This window comes from Sarcophilus harrisii, chromosome 2 (assembly GCF_902635505.1).
Source record: "Sarcophilus harrisii chromosome 2, mSarHar1.11, whole genome shotgun sequence".
In the NCBI taxonomy this organism is placed as follows: domain Eukaryota; kingdom Metazoa; phylum Chordata; class Mammalia; order Dasyuromorphia; family Dasyuridae; genus Sarcophilus; species Sarcophilus harrisii.
In genome coordinates this window covers 494,188,139-494,206,930 of record NC_045427.1, presented here as the reverse complement: position 1 = coordinate 494,206,930, position 18,792 = coordinate 494,188,139, and the positions used below count along the sequence as shown (strand labels likewise).

General features: G+C 44.1%; 1 protein-coding gene across 2 annotated transcripts in view; it reads left to right on the top strand.

Moving 5' to 3' along the window:
- The window catches only part of SLC7A8 (solute carrier family 7 member 8), a 77,833-nt gene extending 59,905 nt beyond the window's left edge, over positions 1-17,928 (top strand). For both annotated transcript variants that reach the window (XM_003755838.4, XM_023499319.2), the window contains 8 exons: positions 134-259; positions 1,774-1,927; positions 3,037-3,160; positions 8,411-8,514; positions 10,797-10,893; positions 11,942-12,091; positions 14,585-14,762; positions 16,073-17,928. In XM_003755838.4, the coding sequence (XP_003755886.1) occupies positions 134-259; positions 1,774-1,927; positions 3,037-3,160; positions 8,411-8,514; positions 10,797-10,893; positions 11,942-12,091; positions 14,585-14,762; positions 16,073-16,239 (1,100 nt within the window). In that variant the 3' untranslated portion in view covers positions 16,240-17,928. The remainder of the gene's footprint in view (positions 1-133; positions 260-1,773; positions 1,928-3,036; positions 3,161-8,410; positions 8,515-10,796; positions 10,894-11,941; positions 12,092-14,584; positions 14,763-16,072) is intronic.
- Positions 17,929-18,792: the final 864 nt, after the last annotated feature.

The window sequence follows — 18,792 nt, the reverse complement described above, 5'->3', positions numbered from 1 at the left end:
ACTCACTAAAATCATTCTACCCATTCCAAGGCTTATTGTATCTTTGTGTCTTTGTATAATGGGAATGTGCAAATCTCTGTAAGGCCTGAAATTAATGTCTCTAATTGTGCATGCATGTGGGGTGTCATTTCAGTGTTTCTTACATGGATCAACTGTGCAAGTGTGCGATGGGCCACCCGAGTGCAGGACATCTTCACAGCTGGAAAGCTCTTGGCCTTGGGCCTGATTATTGTGATGGGAATTGTGCAGATCTGCAAAGGTGAGACGGAGCAAACATCCGTGTTTCATGCATACATATAACACACACACACACACACACACAACACACCTGTATATAGGCACTGTAATCAGTTTCTATGTGGAACTGATTCCTCTTGCTTCAATGCAAGCATTAAAAGTATTCAAATTCATTTTCTAGACATCTCGCACTATATCTTAACCCTCGGCGTCCTTTCTGTGGGACTCCCTAATATGGCTCCTTGCTACCTATAAGCACTAATCAGTGTTGCTTAATTGAATTGACTCCCCTATCCAAGAACACCTTTTTGTTTTTAATTTAGCTTTCCAGTTTTTTATAACCTTTACAATCCTGAGGGGTACATTCTTGGGTCTTGTGCCAACATTCTCCATTAGATTTATTTCTTTCTCTTCCTGGATTCTCTGTTTGGTTTCCATGGGACTTATGGCACCGCCAAGTTCTGCCTAATATCACTGCTTTATAGTCAAAGTCAGATGACATATGGGGGAGATTTCGGTCACAGCCCAAACCCCAGGAATAGGGCTTGATCTTTAACTCTGGAAATCTCAACTAGGTTCTTTGCATAATAGTTTTCTAAAATAGGATCATTTGTTTCTTCATTAATGCATTTTCTAAATATGAGAAAAGATCGATTATGTATCATTTTATATAAATCGAGGTATGATAGAAAAGGATCCTGGATTTGACATCAGAGGACCTAGGTTTTAGACCCAAGTGCCGCTTATTATGTAGGTATGATCTGTGCTTTCCAAAGAGTATGAGCAAAAACATGGTCACTCCATCCAATCTGCCAGTAATCTTTACTGAGGGACCCATTGCCTGGGGGCAGAACAATAATAGGGATGTCATATAGTGGACAAAGCCAAATTTACAGAAGAGACTGTGCTTAGCATAGTGTTCATGGTAGGCTTATTGATTGACTGAGACAAGGTTAAAAAATACATAAGAAAACATTTTTTAAAATTTAACAAAAAGGACAAGAAAAACTAACATGATGTAATCATGAGGAATAGTACAAGATGTATTGAGAATTTTAGAATGAATAAATTTTCCATATTGGAAATTCAGAGAAGAGGGCAAAATGAAAAATCCATTTGGAAATTTTTTGTATTGCAAATTTTTCTCCTCCTCCTCCCCTCTAGACTGCCAGAATTCATAGGTTAAACAGGTGCAATTCTTGTAAAAGATATGCCATTTTTACCCTACCCTTTCCCCTATCTTAATTACCCTGCCTTCCCTGGCCTTTGTCCTTTCTATCTAAAAGCATCTAAAGTATCTCTGCATAGTTTAAGAACAAAAACATTTGGATATGTCTTTTGAATTTCAAACTCAGGTTCAGGGTTCAGGTTTTAAAATGATATCCTTTGAACTGTTTCCTTGAACATTTCTTACTCACCTGTGAGTCTGACACTTCATGAAGGACTTTGACTGTGGGGCCAGGTGTCAGACCTCGGCAATTGGGACTGAGGGGTGGGACACTCTTATTAACAACTTCTGGTCCCTTGTCTTCACAGGACAGTACTTCTGGTTAGAACCCAAAAACGCATTTGATAGTTTCCAAAAACCAGACATCGGTCTCATCGCACTGGCTTTTCTTCAGGGCTCCTTTGCCTATGGAGGCTGGAACTTCCTTAATTATGTGACAGAGGAACTAGTTGATCCCTACAAGTGAGTAAGGATAAACCCCACCTTGTTTTCCATACCTTTGAATGGACACTGTACCTTCTGCTGAAGAGTTTGCATTTCCCCTCTTTTCCAAGGAGTTTGGTCAGTCAGGAGATCTGGACTTCAAATCCTGGTTCTAACACTCACCAGCCTCAGTTTTCTTAATTTTGTCAGATGAGTTAAATTATATGTACACCGCCTGTCTCACAGGACTATTCTAAAGAAAGCACTTTATACACTTTGTGTGTGTGTGTGTGTGTGCGCACGCGCACGTGTGTACACAGGTGCATGTGCTATTGCTACTTATGTGACCGGGCAAATCATACACCTTTCTGAGCATCAGCTCCCTCTTTGGCAAAATGAAGAGATTGGACCAGATGATCTTTAGCTTCTCTTCCAGCTCTATATCTGAGTTTCCTGGCAGTATAGGAAAAAAATTGTTCAGATATTTTTATCAGAGTCAGGTTAAAAATTGCCCAAAGTGTCAGTAATACAGATCAGAAAGAAAAAGAACTGTGGAAAAAACCGGTCATTACTAAAATTTGCATAGAATGTCAGAGTTGGCTTCTTTGCTTGCAAAGTTTTTCTCTTTTTATTATTCATCATCCTAAAGGATGGCTATCTGGAAGAAGGGACGTAAAGAATATATTGGGAAATGCAGGTGACAGAAAATTTTATTTAAAAAAATAAAAAGCATAAAACTATTAAGCTATATTAGCTCTGGGAGGTTCCTGATTCATCTACCTGTCTCCAAACAGGAACATCTCTACCCAGGAGATGTGGGGGTGTAGAGCATCCTGGAAAAGGGAACAAGGGATAAACTTCTTTGTATCAACAGTAGGTTTGGAATACATCTCTCCAAGCTGTTTCATTTTTGTCTAGGCAGTCTGCCCAGACTGAAGCAGAATTCATTTCCAAATGACTTGATTAACTTTGAATATTTTCCCCAAGGACAGACTGTAAACTTGAAGCCTTAAAAGGGTACTAGAGTCCCAGATAAGGACACCTTTATTCCACCTTCAGCTATCTGGGGGTAGGGTGGATGGGGGGGTATGGATGATGAGTTTCTGCACCTAGTGACCTTCCCCTTTTCATCTCATTTCACTTTTCAGAAACCTTCCTCGAGCTATTTACATCTCCATCCCACTGGTCACGTTTGTGTATGTCTTTGCCAACATTGCTTATGTCACTGCCATGTCCCCCCAGGAGCTGCTGGCTTCCAACGCTGTTGCTGTGGTAAGGACTCCCATCTTTCTGAAGCTCCCTCTGGGGCCGCAGATCCTCTGAACAAGGCGGTCTGAAGGAAGTTTGGCTGAGAAGTGAATCTCTGAGCACTTTTCCCAGCGATCTGAGTCATATGGGCAGGAGCCTCCATAAGGCAGTCCTTCCCTTCAGTTCCCAATTGGGAAATGCTGCTGCTGCTTACATGTTATGGCTCTTAAAAGCCAGCAAGCAGAAGTTTACAAGAGCAGAGTTCCAGGGTCTCTCCTAACTTTCTCTCCCCTCTCCCCCCAACTCGTTAGCTTCTTTTGCCAGTATCAGCAAAGTGGTTAAATACCACGGGGACCACAGAGCCTGAACATTGCCCCAAACCCCTCTGAGCATGGCTATGGGTAAGCGGGGGCATCTGCCATCTAGTGATAGAGCCGGGGATTGGCGCCTGGGTCAGGCCCTGCCCACTTGGGGGCCCTGTCTTGAGTGTCATCAGTGTCCTTGCCTGTGGGAAGGGGAGAAGATGACCATCGACCAAACTTCTGTTCTAGCTCTTAACAGTGACAGAGGATGTGATTGAGGGGAGCAGCAAGAGTTCTGGATGCAAGGTTGCTTTAGGCAGCTAGGTGTTTTATAAATATTATTTCCCTCTGTCTTCACAACTTTGGGAGATGGGTGCTATACTATCCCCATTTCATTACTGTTGATGTCATTTTTCAGGGTGTCTGACTCTGTCACTCCATTTTGTTTTCTGGCAAGAAGCGTTTTGCCGTTTCCTTCTCCAGCTCATTTTTGCAGATGAGGAAACTGAGCCACAGAAAAGTTTAATAACTTTTGCTCAGGGCCATGCAGCTAGTAAGTGTCTTAGGGCCAGATTTAAACTCTGGGACATCTAGCTCCCTTCCAACTCTGTCATTATGTGAATAAAACAAGAGCACAAGGGAGCTCGCATTGAAGAATAAACTCAGAAGGTAGACATGACATCTTCCCCAATACTTGTGTTATTTCTTCTAGAAAGACTGTTCCTTCACCTCTATTTTAACATCATGGATAAGTGTGAGACACTTGGTGAGCACAAGCATGTAAGAGAAAGTGCTTTTTGTTTGGAAGATCCTAAGATTTAAGCAGGGTTAGAGGTTATATAGCATTCTTTAGATAGAATCTGCCTTTATCTCTAAAAGACCTTTCAGGAAAGGAGGGCCACTAATTCAATATTCCAATCTTTAACAATGCTCATTGTTTCGAAAATCTTGCTGTGTTCTCATCCAAGTCCTCCATCCCAGGACTGGAGAATGACCTTGTCACCAAGGTCTCTCTATAATCCTTCAATTAAAGACCATCTGTATACAACCTGCAATGTCTTTTTTTTACCCTATGGATCTCAGTCTTTTCTCACTGTAATATTTTCTAACCCCTTGGCTGTGATTCTGTTCAACTCTGGATTTCTCCTGGGCCTCTGGGACAAAGCCCTGCAGGTCTGGTAAGGATGAGCTCATTACTAGCATGTTACAGTTGCTAGTACTATATACTCTGACAGGAGTGGGCCCCTGTGACAGTGACAGTTGCCTAGTTCTTTTTCTCAGGGGGTGGAAAGGAATTTATTTTTTTAAATGAAGTCACTTTATAAATATGATTCAGCTGACAATAGCAGTAATAATAATAACCAGCGTTTATATGGCACCTGTTATGGGTCAGGCATTGTACTAAGTACTTTGCATTATGATCTCATTTGATTTCATAACAACCTGGGAAGTGAGTGTTCTTATTATCCCCATTTTTGTAGTTGAAGAAATTGAAGTTAAGAAGTCACTGAAGTTGAATTTGAAATCAGGTCTTCCTAATTTCTAGGCCCAGCTCTCAATGTACTCCTTAGACTCTTAGATAGTAGGGAACTTAGATGACTCTCTCCATTTTATAGATGGGGAAGACTGAAGCATAAAAAAGTAAAAAACTGGATCATGGCAAAACTACCTTTATCAGAGACGGTTTCATTTTCTTTCTATCTTTTTAATTCCCAATACTCTTATTGCACAGTGCCTTTGACATAATAGCCACTTAATACATATTTATTGAATTGAATTAAATTGAACAGAATTGAATTATTGACTCATTGAGTCACCTAGTAAATCAGTGGTAGAGTTGGGATTTGAATACAGGTCAAAGTAGCAAACTCTTGCAAATCATTGTCATCTCTACTGTCCTGAAACACTGGCCTGTTTATCTCTAGAGGGGCCAGAGCCTGTGATAACTGGAGGCTTCCAGCTCATCAGTTCCTCTTTTATATTTGCTGCTTATGAGATTGCATCAAGACTGGCAGCAACAATTTCTTGAATCTCCAGGGAGGGAGACTTATATCTTGATTATGCTCTATATAATCTTAGCTTCTTTGTGAGCCTTCTTCCCTTCACCAAATGTTCATTTGCTTTTATAGTAAGGGATAAACAAACTATACCCAAATCCAGCCTGCTGCCTGTTTTGTACTATCTATGGGTTGAGAATGGCTTGTACATTTTAAAACAGTCTGGCCTAGACTATAATTTTCTGACCACTGAAATAACCTACAGCTATTAACTAAATGTTCATTGAGTGGGCCACGCTGGGATAAGTGCTACTAAAGAAACTTAAGAAGTGGTCCATCCTATTGCTCAATGGACAATTATTTGTTAAAACATCTGTTCAAGATCCTGTGCTAGGACCTCAAATACAAAAACCAAAAGAAGATCTTACCTGTGATAAGCATACATTCTATTTTTTTTTTTAATAGCCTTTTATTTACAGGATATATACATGGGTAACTTTACAGCATTAACAATTGCCAAACCTCTTGTTCCAATTTTTCACCCCTTACCCCCCCACCCCCTCCCCTAGATGGCAGGACCAGTAGATGTTAAATATATTAAAATATAAATTAGATACACAATAAGTATACATGACCAAACCGTTATTTTGCTGTACAAAAAGAATAAGACTCCGAAATATTGTACAATTAGCTTGTGAAGGAAATAAAAAATGCAGGTGGGCATAAATATAGGGATTGGGAATTCAATGTAATGGTTTTTAGTCATCTCCCAGAGTTCTTTCTCTGGGCAGCTAGTTCAGTTCATTACTGCTCCATTAGAAATGATTTGGTTGATCTCGTTGCTGAGGATGGCCTGGTCCATCAGAACTGGTCATCATATAGTATTGTTGTTGAAGTATATAATGATCTCCTGGTCCTGCTCATTTCACTCAGCATCAGTTCGTGTAAGTCTCTCCAGGCCTTTCTGAAATCATCCTGTTGGTCATTTCTTACAGAACAGTAATATTCCATAATATTCATATACCACAATTTATTCAGCCCATTCTCCAACTGATGGACATCCATTCAGTTTCCAGTTTTTAGCCACTACAAAAAGGGCTGCCACAAACATTCGTGCACATACAGGTCCCTTTCCCTTCTTTATAATCTCTTTGGGATATAATCCCAGTAGTAACACTGCTGGATCAAAGGGTATGCACAGTTTGATAACTTTTTGAACATAGTTCCAAACTACTCTCCAAAATGGTTGGATTCGTTCACCAACTCCACCAACAATGCATCAATGTCCCAGTTTTCCCGCATCCCCTCCAACAATCATCATTAATTTTTCCTGTCATCTTAGCCAATCTGACAGGTGTGTAGTGGTATCTTAGAGTTGTGATAAGCATACATTCTAACAAGAGAAAGAACAATTACATAAATGTATTCAGAATAAATATGAAGTAGTTAAATACAAGGTGTAGTTAGAGTGCAAAGGAAGATGCTCCCATTTGTAGAGCTGAGTCTATACTCAGGAGGAATAGAGATCTTTTGATGCTGTGCATTCCAAGCATGGAAGAGCATAGAAATGCCATGGAGTGTCATATGTGAGGAAGAGAGAGAAAGCCAGTCTGACTAAATCAGAGTTGCTTCGTGTCTGCTAGGGAGAAAAGAATGATGGCAGCTGAAACAACAATGCAGATATTTTACAAGAAAATATGAAATTAAGAAATTGTGCCATAGCACCTCTTCAGGGCTGCCAGAATTCAGATCACTGGACCTTGCCAGACCATTTTTCTGGGGTCAGTCTGTTGCTGGGGGGGAAAAAAAAGTGGGAGGAAACTGAAAGAATAAGAAGAGAAAAAGCCATGATACTTTTGTTTTGGTAAAGTAAAAGATTTGTAATACTTATTAATTAGACTGTAAGTTCCTTGGTCAGAATTTATACTGTTGTTTATCTCTGTAGCCTGAGTTCCTGAGCCAAAGCCTAGACTCTAGCTAGTGGTCAATAAACATTCATTGGCATAAAGTGGTTAGAGATAGTTATGGTAATTGGGGAGGCAAATATGGGGGAAGAAGGACCTGAATTGTGTCTTTAAGCAACTAGGCCTTGAAGGGAAAAGGGAAGATGTTCATTCTTTGGACACAAAGGGACCTTTTGTCTGTCTGTGCAACGTCACTGATTTCAAGGAACTCCCAGGATATCTACCATCTTAGATCTTGACTTCCAGCTTAGTTGCCCTGGGGTCATCTCGGGAGTGGCTTAAACTTTCCTGACTCCCGCCACCATACTGGATGGAAATGTGCAGGCTTATTCAAACAGTGGGAGATCAGATTCCTTGAATGAGTTTTTATGGGCCTGTGGCCCAAGTCTCTCTAGAAAAGGCATCTCTGGTGTCTCCTTCCCCAGTAGGAGCGAAGTCTGGCCTCCGCCTCTCCTTTCTAACCCAGTCCCACAAGCACTCAGGGAGTGTGGGTTCTGTGCAAGGCGCTGCGGGAGGCTCTGAGGGGAGAGCAAAGGGAAATAGTTCATGCCAGCAGTCTCCTGGGAGCGGGGGAAATTACGGTGGGTCCCCAGGTAACAGGATCGCCTCTCCTCCTGGCCTTGGAAACACCTAGGCCGAGGTGAGGCGGGTGCGTGAGGGCCGGAGAACACCTTGCGCACGGTCCAGATGGCAGGAGATGAGAGCTAGTCGCGGCAGTGCCACCTAAATGCTGGCTCCTGTCGCTAGTTGTAAATGTGAATGTGCTCTTTCTTAATGACAGTCTAGGGGAGAAGTGGTGATTGTTTGAACAGTCATGTGCACTGAGGGGAAAGAGATGCCTGCCAGAGGCGGGTATCAGAGCTTGTGCTTGGCAGCTGATGGATCCTCAAGAGGGAGCGTGAAGGCTTATTGGGGGCTGGGAGGGACACCCCCGCCTGGGCAGGACCTTCCGAGGCCCACCACCTGCAGCTTAGTGCAGAGAGCTCACCTTCGCCTTGTCCACTCTTGCAGACTTTTGGAGAGAAGCTTCTTGGGGTCATGTCCTGGATCATGCCCATCTCAGTCGCTCTGTCCACATTTGGAGGAGTCAATGGATCTCTCTTCACCTCCTCTCGGTGAGTGCGAATGGAGAGCCTGCTCTGTGTGCGTGTGCCCGGGTTTATGTGTATCTGGTGGGTAAGTCTGCACACGACCATGAAAGTGTGTCTCTGCAGGTGTTGAGAGCAGGGGTCTCTTGCTTGCGTGCGCACGTGCGTGTGTGCTTATGCATGCATGTACCTGAGACAGCAGTTTCTTAAGGTTCGTTCTTATGGGTGAGAAAAGAAAAAGAACTACCTTTTTTGGTCATTTGTACCCCCTTCAATGGAGAGTAGGGCTGGCCCCCAACCCTTTCATTCTCAGGTCATTGTGACCTGTTAGGGGATTAAAAAAAATCTTCCTTGGCCCGTTTGTCGGGGCTCCAACTGCTGAAGAAAGCCCCATGGGAGAGGAGGACACAGTTGTTGCGTGCGGCCCTGTGAGAGACCCTCGGACCAGCAGCAGCGTCTGCCTTCACGGCCCAGCGCTGCCGCTTACCGCCTGGTGACTCATGATACTTCGCCTCTCTGGGTCTCAGTTTCCTCATCTGATCCCAGGGAAAGGCGAAAGGCTAAGTCCTCCCTCCTTTGGACTCCCTGGTGAACATGACGACTTGGGGACCAGTGCAGAGAAAAGGGGCCCAGAATCAGGCAGGCACCTAGGCTGGCCTTCTGGCTGCTCTTTGCCAGCCCCCACTGCAGGGCCTACATTAAAGCACCAGGTGGGGCTGAGCAGGAGCAGGAGAGGGGATTCATCTCCTCTCCTTCACCTTGCACCAGGTGCCACCGGGAAGCCGGAAGGGCTTCCACAAAACTGTCGGTTGGGGTTGGAACTGAGCCGTCTCACACCCCTGGGAAAGCAGAACCTCAGGGAGCATTTATACCCCAATCAGAGGTAGTCCTGTGGCTGTCTGACCCACTCTGAAGCTCACTGATTTCCAGCCAACAGCTCCCCCCCCCCCCCCCCCCCAGCAGGGCTTCCCATGAGGGGACCTTGTGCAGAGAAGCAGAGCGCCCCGGTACTCTTCCTGCACCCGGGGCATCCAGCACTGACCCCCAGCAACCTCCTGTGCCTGTTAAACAGGGACTGCAGCAGCCTGGAGCACAGCGGAGGGCCCTGAGGAGAGCTTGTCCATCGCAGTGGCTAAAGCCAGTTTAGAGCTGGGTGTGTCCTTCCAGGCAGGTCTGGATGCATGGCAATGGGTGTAGCCGTGTGTGTGCATGCAGGTGATGGGATGCGTGTGGGGGCCAGTTGTCTGCACACATCATGTGGGCCGGGCAGGCTCCTGCTGGCCCCAAGGCCCTTCTCAGAGGAGGGGTCCATGGCAGTGTGGAAGGAGTGGCTCTTGGCCAAGGCGTGCGAGTGTGTGTGGATGTGACGCCCTCCGTAACGTTCTTCAGTCATAGCCGGAAAGCAGGGAGTGGGAGCAGAAATGCTTCTGGAACTGGGATAAGGCGGCTGCCCAGACAGGAGAGGCAGACAGAAAGCTGTGCATGAAGACTCGGCTACAAGTACATGACACCGCACTACAAGGTGTCCCGCAAGGGGGCATGGGCATGCATGTGGGCACAGGGTGGCCAAGGCAGAGGTGGCAGAGGGTACTGCTGCCTTACCTCGGATTTCTGGATGAAAGTCTGGCACACATGCTCGGGTGTGTCATTCCGACCCAGTTCTAGCATGGATCATGCTCTCACCTTTGTGCCTTGGGTGCTTGGTATATAGTAAGTGCTTAATAAATGCTTGTTACCTGACTGACTCATGGGCCGCATCCCTGGTCTACACACCCTCAGTGCCCCAGTGCTGACTCTGGACCGATCTGCAAAATGACTGATTCCATCTTTGGCTCCCCGGCCTCCTGGTTCTGGGTCTCTTCCCTTATGCTTTGGCCAACATTCCTACTAAAGCATAAACAACTAATGAGAACGTAGAGTTCTCTGTTCTACTCACTTCAAAGAAATTTGTCCTTACAATTAAGAAAATAAATAGAGTTGTGGGGATGACCAAGCAAAGAAAGGTGCTCGGGGCCTGTCTGTTCATTCACTCATATCTCCTGACTACAACCCAGCCCCACACGAATTCCAAACCTGAAGATGCTGTGGCCATTAACAGCCTAAGCCCAAACACCAGGTCTTCCCAGGCAGCGTGGGGCCCGTCTGTCAGCTGCCTCCAGGATAGCATGGACAGATCAATGAGACAGGTTGTGGGAGTGCATGGGTATGGGAAGCCTGCGCACTGAGAGCAGGCTGGAGGAGAGGGGGTGGGGCCCAAGTCCCAGAGTAGAGAGCTCCTGGCTGACCTCTTCCTTTCCTCCCTTTACCAGACTGTTCTTTGCTGGAGCCCGCGAGGGCCACCTGCCCAGCATGCTGGCCATGATCCACGTAAAGCGTTGCACTCCCATCCCCGCTCTGCTCTTCACGGTAAGGGCCGGTCAGCCCCCCTCAGCCCCATCTTGGTTCCCCCTCCTGTTGCTGCTTCTGTTCCGTTTGTGGATGAGCCATCCTGTTCTCGGCACTTGAGCAGCCACTTCCAGCTTTTCACAGATCCCATCCCATCACCTTCTTCTAGCTTTCAGTTGAGTTGTATTGAGTTGTAAGTGATTTGACATCATTGCACAAGCTCTGAACTTGTAAATTCACTGGCCTAGGGAATCCCAAGGAAAAGAAATTCCTTCCACCAGTGCCAGTCAACACTTTTTCTGCCAGTTATTGTCTCAAAGAGCTGCCACTGAGTGTCAGTAAAGGCCAGTAAAAAGTTTGACAAATGGAGGGAGAAGGACAGGAAGAGCAGAGGTCGGGGGAGAGAAGAAAAAAGGGACAGAATCAGAGAAGGAATTTCTTTCAGTCTCAAATGTACAATCTAAAATTACTTTTGTTTTTTGGATTTTTTTTTTTTTTGAAATTCAGTTAGAAATCAGTAGAATATTGTTCAATATAGCCAAAGGCAAGATAGTAATATACTTTGGGGGAGAGGGGAGAATAAACAAAATCCAAATATTTCAGGATATAGATAAGGATGTTCAGTCAAATGTAAGTAGGGCTGGATATGATGCCAGGGTCCTAGTGAACCACAAGCAAAGCTTGAATCAATGAATGATATGGTGCATTCATAAACAAAGGAAGGGAAGATAGGGGATTACATTAGTCCAATTTGTTAGAAGCATGAAAATGTCCTCTTGTTATTCTCAGTATTGGTCAGATTCTTGGTAGAAAATTATACCCCACATTGGACTTTTCCATCAAAAGAATGATGTGGAGAACATGTTGGCCAAAATGATTAAAAAACACAACTAACAAGAAAGGTGCAGTGGGTGCTAAAGTGATTGTTAAGTCAGGAGAAAACAAAGGTAAGAGGAACTAGTTTCTGAGGCTATCAGGAGGTAAGGGGACCTGTCAAAGCCCTTCTCAGTGAATGATGCTAAATGCCTTTTAGACCACTCATTCAGCCAACTTCTGCTCACCCCCACAGTGCATCTCTACCCTCCTGATGCTGGTGACCAGTGACATATATACACTCATCAACTATGTCGGCTTCATCAATTACTTGTTCTATGGTGTCACAGTAGCTGGGCAAATTGTCCTGCGCTGGAAGCAACCCAATATCAACCGTCCTATCAAGGTGAGCCCTGGATCATGCCAGACTCTCCAGCTTTTTCTGGCTGAGAGCGAGAATAGCCCTGATCCACAAACGCATTCCCGTTCTTCGAGCACCTTCTCTTTTAGTCTTCCTGCTTGTACCTGTGCAAGTTCTTCACAAATTAGGATGTTCCTAGATCCAGCTCTTGGACTGACTATATCACTTAGAGCAAGGGATTGCATTTCCTTTTGCTTTGTGAATTGGAAGGGTTGGATTCATTGAAGTCTTTCTAACTAATTCTCTGATACTTAAGATGTAAACACTTTATCATAATGGAAAGTGGCTACTTTTCATCTCTACTGAGGATGAAAAGGGGAAATTTTAGGAGAAAAGAGTAGCATTCTGGTTGGTTTTCTGGAAGTCTTGGAGTAGTTACTCAGTAGAGTAATCACCACAAGAATAGTTAAAAGTCCAAATTCTTTATTGTCTCCTTGCCTGGGGCTGGGCAGCTTTCTGGAGAGCCTTTCAGACCAGTCTTGGTCTCAATGGAAAAAGGTGCAGGAGGCCAGGCACCAGGGTGGTGTGAGATGAAGTGAATGAATCTGGCTCCGAGTCCTTGGATTTCTGCTTCAACCTCCAGCCACCACAAAGATAGACAAGGGCCTGAATCTGTGTCAGTCCCTCAGTCCCCTTCTGACTCAAGATGGAATAACTCTCGTCCAGTCCTTGCTGGCTGTTATATACCTTAATTACGTTATCATAGGTGTGAATCTTGTGGAACTATATTATTAAGTACTAAGTACATGTACTGAACTACAGAACTATCAATCACCATGCTAACCTAGATAACCATTGTCTCATCAATTCCACTGAGTTAGCACCTTGTTAAGAATCCTTGTTTTTTAAGTACAAGAGTTCTGGCCCATAACAGGAAAGACTTAATTTAAATATTGCTTTCGTTGCTTCTCCCTTCCCTGCTCAAAAACTTTGAATGGCTCAGTATTTCCTGATGGAACAAATCAAAACTCAAGTCAAGGGAAGTATGTGATTCATAGAGTCCCAGGCTTGAAACAAGATTTCAAATTCTGTCTGATAACTTCCAGGCTCTTATGAGTTTCTGTAATTTCCTCCCTATAAAATGGGGATAAAAGTAACAAAAGTACCTACCTGTGACATTTCTTACTCCACTCAAATTCACTAATATATATATAAAGCACTAAGTATATGGCAGTTCATATTATCAAGGTCTAAGCCTCCTGCCTTATTTTTAATATCCTCCATGATGTAGGTATCCATTGGCACTGTTATGGTATATTGAAGAAACGATTTGAAGACTAGTCTCTAGCTCTGTAACTGCACAGATCATTTTGCTCATATGTTCAATGGAGATATTTGTTTAATGCACTGTAGAGATGTCACTTATTGAATGTTTATTCAGCTTTATTTACCACTACTCCATCAGATATTCTCTACGACAAAAAAGCTGATCTCTTTTCTATCCCATTTCTTCTTGTTCCTTCTACTAGAGCAGGGGTCTTTTTTGACTATACACTTTCATCAGAAAAAAGCAAACAAATACATATCCTTTTCATGGAGGATCATGAAAAGGATCACTAAAAATTATTATATTATTAGAGATTGGCTAGCCTCTCTCTCATTTTCTCTCCCTTTCTCTCTCCCTCTCCCTCTCTCTCTCTCCTTCTCTACCTCCCTCCCTCTCTCTCCCTCCCTCTCCCCTTCTGTCTCCATCTATCTTCTCTCTCTCTCTCTCTCTCTCTCTCTCTCTCTCTCTCTGTATGTACACACACACACACACACACACACACACACACTAAAGTAGAAGGTACTGAATTCATCATAAGGGCCTTCATGAAAGCAGTAATATTGAAGTATCCCTTAAATCTCCCTACTTTTTCTCCTCTTCACCTCACCTCAGCATATCAAAGTTTCTCAAACTCATAGCTTAAAATTCAATTACCAGCAGACAAAGAATCTGCCTCTATTCCAGTTGTCTCCTATGAAGAGTCAGCTCTGCTTTTGAAAGGATGAATGAGGCATGTAGAGGATATAGGAAGGTGGTGGGTGTGGCAGGTACAGGAGAGCAGATTAGTTACTGGAAAATATTTAGGGACCACTACATCAGATAAACCCTCTGTACCAGATACTTTAACCTGTCCATGATTCCAGAGTCTCTTAAAAAGAATATTCTTCTCCCTTTTTTGTTGAGGTGAAGAACTGATTCTGGGTGTGGAACAATGTATTGGACTTGGTTAATAAGGTTGGGTAGTTTCACTAAACTTTTTCCCCCTCATTTTTTATTCTTTGTTACAAGACTCAGGAATAAGGGTTATAAAGTTCTAGGTAGGCCTGGGGTTTGTGGGCTGTTCCTTTGGTGTGTGTTGCTCCCTCCTTATCTAATCCTGAGAAGGATATCTCCAGAGTGCAGTGAAGATATATTAAGTCCCAGTATCTAGGGTCTCCCTTATTAAGTTCAGGAGGATTTATGGCTAACAGAATCTCAACTCTGTTCACCAGATAAGCTTGCTGTTCCCTGTCATCTACCTCCTGTTCTGGGCCTTCCTGCTGGTCTTCAGTCTGTGGTCAGAGCCTGTGGTCTGTGGCATTGGCCTGGCCATCATGATGACAGGTGTTCCTGTTTACTTTCTCGGTGTGTACTGGCAACACAAGCCCCAGTGTTTCAGAGACTTCATAGGTAAGTTTGCAGATGGTTCCCCACTGGCCTGAGGGAGTCTGGGAAAAGAGGGATAGTCTGGGAAACAGTATCAGCAAGGGCCTAGATGCCTGTGCCGAGGTACAGAAAGAGAAATCCTTGGGTGGGACTGTAGAGTTACCTGCCTTTCCTGGGTATCTTTCAGACAGTTGTCGAGACTAATATCTCTTCAAAACCCCATGTGACAACCAGGAAATTTTCCCAGATATGTGTTAAGTAGAACTCTGGTTGATTATACTCAAGCCTGTTGTTTAGTACAATATAGGGAACTTACTTCCAGGGGAACCACTTGTTTCACCAATTCAGATTGGCACTTGCTTTGTAATTTATAGTCATTTAATTAATAAGGTCAGCTAGGTGGTGCCGTAGATAGAGTGCTGGCTCTGGATATCAGGAAGACTCCCCTCCCTGAGTTCAAATCTAGCCTCAGACACTTATTAATATGTGTCACCATGTTTGTCTCAGTTTTCTCACTTTAAATGAGAAGGAAAAGGTAAGCCACTCTAATAACTCTCCCAAGAAAATCCCAAAAGGAGTCACAAAGAGAGAACACTTTCTGTCCCTACTCTTCCATGGGCCTTTATTATTAGTATAGGGAACTCCCAGGGAGAAAACTCCTTTTACCAATAAAGATTAGCACCTGCTTTGTAATTATGTAATAATTTATGGCCATTTAATTTTAATGTTAATAATAACTTTGGAATATAGTTATTATTAACATTAAAATTAAATAGCCATAAATTTTTGGTCTTTGGAACATAAAACTCTTTTGAGTAAGTAAATGTTTCATTTTTCTTATACTTGTATACCCAGGCCTACAGTCCTGCTTAGGTTTTGGAGAATTAAATACAATGAATTAAACAGTTCCTATTCATAATCTTTAAGGAAGACAATATTGTGTTAGACACAATAATGCACCAAAATGAATGACAATTCCTAATAAGGAATGAAGGGGGTAGATCACTTCAAAAGTTAAAGGGAAAACATCAGAGGCCACCAGTTACTGTGATGAATAGAGAGCACCAGCCCAGGAGTCAGGAGGACCACCTGAGTTCAGATGTGGCCTCAGACACAAGTTATGTGACTCTTGGCAAATCATTACCTAATTCCGTATTACCTCCTTAGCTGGATATTGGAGGAAAGGCCACTTTGGGCACATTGAGGAGAATGAAATCCCTGTTAGGCAGGTGTAGGAGCTGATGGGGAGGGCTCTTCTCCGGTGGGGACAGAGACTTTTGAGAGCCCCTCATGCCAGCCCCAGGAGCTAATGTTCTCTCTGTCTTTGTGCCTAGCCTTCCTGACCTTGGCGAGCCAGAAGCTGTGTGTGATCGTGTATCCCCAGATGGACGAGAGACCAGCGAAGGAGGCAGAATCTACCGATGACATGAAAGAGCAGAGGCAGCCCATCTACAAAAGCGGTGACCCCAATGGGCTGGAGTTATCCGAATCCCGCCCCTGATTCTGAACAGCTCTTCTCCGAACTTCTGGCCTTTGATTCCCCCAGCCCCCCCTTACTCCATCTTCTTTACCTCACCCCAGAACCGTTCTCAGGAGTCAGAGAGGTAGGGGAGGGAAATGGCGAAAGGAACGATCATTTGTACCCAAAGAAACAGCCCTCGACCACTAGAGCCTAGGCAGGAACACCATTCACCAGAGCTGCCCACCCCAGAGAGAGGAAGTGCAGCCCCGAGCCACCTCCTGCACAGACCTCAGCCCTTCAGGAGCCAGGGCCGCCCAGGGATGCTATCCTTAGGGAAACCTCTGCTGGGACGGCCAGGTTGGCTCTGCCCTCTCCCTCCCTTTTCCCAGCCTGAGGGACAGAGACCTCACTTCTGACAGAAGCCAGAGGTCTCCCAGGCAAGGGGGTTGATGGCCAGAGGCTGTGAGCCTCTGCAGGGTGCAGGAGGACAAGGACAGGTGTTTTCCCACATCTTGTGACTCCTTGCCAAACACATACAAATTCCATATTGGGTTAAGGACCAACAAAGGATGAGCACTGTCTCTCCTTCCCCTACCTCTCCCTCACCCCCGACACCCACAGGCATTCAAACACTCCCCAGCCTGTGGAACAGACTTGGAAAGACTTGAGATCACAGGCTCTCCACACTGCTGCTCCCTGTGTCCTGCCCCCATTTCAGTGCCAAAGCTTTCTGAAGCCACAGGTGGCTGTTCCTACAACAGGGGATGAGCAGCATCTCTCACCTTTGGGCTGCCCTTAGCAAGGAGAAAATGTTGGTAGTTATCACTGGTTTTACCCTTCTCTGTCCCTGAGGTCCCCTCACATTCCCCCCTCCAACTCTAACTGCCATTTTTGCAGAATTACACTCTTCCCTGGAATAGGGCCTCTCCCTAGGGAGGAGACTGACCCACCCAGGACTTCATTTTGGAATCAGGGCTGGACCAGCTTCTTTCATCATCTTGCACTCTGGAAATCTATTTCTTATCCCTTAGGACAGCTTTTCCTCCCTGCTGGAGCTACCCACTTCTTCTGGGGATCTTAGATACTCGGTTTGAAGAGTAGGGCTTGGGAAGGAGTAGGTCCTGGGGTGAGGGCCAGTACCATCTTATCTCCCTAGCTCCCACTTTCTCTCCAAGGAACCCTCTAGGACTCCCTTCTTCCCCTATACATATACCCCCATCCAAACAGTACTTACTCTCCCTCCCTTCAGGACTTATTTCCAAAGATAAGACATACCACTAATGTGGAGATGCTGAGGACTTAGATGAGGGAGGATGAAAGTCAGCTTAGAGATAGCTAGAAAAGCCTATCTGATGGCTCTTAACTATTTTTTTCTCCCTCACTAGGGAAGGAGTGCCTCCAACTGACTACCTAAGTCCCTCTTGGGACAGATAAACTGAACTACCAGTAGATGGTTTTCCATTTGTTTCTTAGTAATGACTTTGATCCTTTGTAATAAAGCTAATTTAACCTCTTCAACCATATCTCCAGAGTTAGAGATGGTGGGTCCCTGGAATTTGGATCCTCCCAAAGCTTTCTGAGATTTGTTATTCCTTCCTTGCTCATCAGACTCTGTTCCTGGCCACTTATTCCCACATAGACCTGGAGCTAGGGAATCTTTCTCCTCATTTCCCTTCAAGTACCTCAGTGCTCTCCAGAGACAGGGAATTCCAGGAATAACTCCATTTCTCCTCCCCTCTGCCTTTAATACCTAACTTGGGTTAGAGTTCCTTCTCTACCACACTGCCTCACAAGGCTAATTATTCAAGGCCCAGGTTTTGATAAGAGCAAGCAGCTAAGGTGTAGGGGAGGGGGTCAACCACTTCCTTTTGACCTTTCTTTCTCCTTCCATTCAACCTCTTCCTCTACTTGTATTATCGGGGTTTTTTTTTTTTTTTTATTAAAGTCAATGCCTTACTTTTTGGATAAATATTTTTGAAGCTGGCATTTCTATTTCTTTTGTTTTTTAAAATGTTTTTGAATTTTTTCTGGGTTAGACAAGAATGAATATTATCTTGTATCTTTGGGTTGGTTTGGGTTTTAGGTTTGGTTGTATTTGTTTATTTGTTTTTGATGTAATAAAATTTTGAAATGGAAAATAAATGTGTTGTTTGGAGATTAAATTATCTTCAGGGAGGAAAGGTAGGTTTCCTCCCCATCCAGACTGTGCATACACAAAGCTCATTTCAGGTAACAATTCTTGAAGCATTCACTTTATACAACTTTGAGCTCCACAAGTCTGTATCATACAAGCTAAACAATTGGTTGTCTTTGGATTCTGAAACTGGACTCTATCCCTGCTAACAAAGTCTAGCAGCTTATAGCTTGATACCTTCAATTCATTAAAAAATAATAATTACTGACATTTATATAGTCTTTTAAGATTCAGCAAGGGGTTTATATGCATTGTCTCATTTGAGTCTGGGAAAGGGAACTTATAAGCACTATGCTAAGTGCTAGACAAATGGTGAAAATATGTGAGACCAAATTTGATCTCCTGATTTCAGATCCAGCCTTTGATCTACTACACTACTTAACTGACTTGTATGCAGT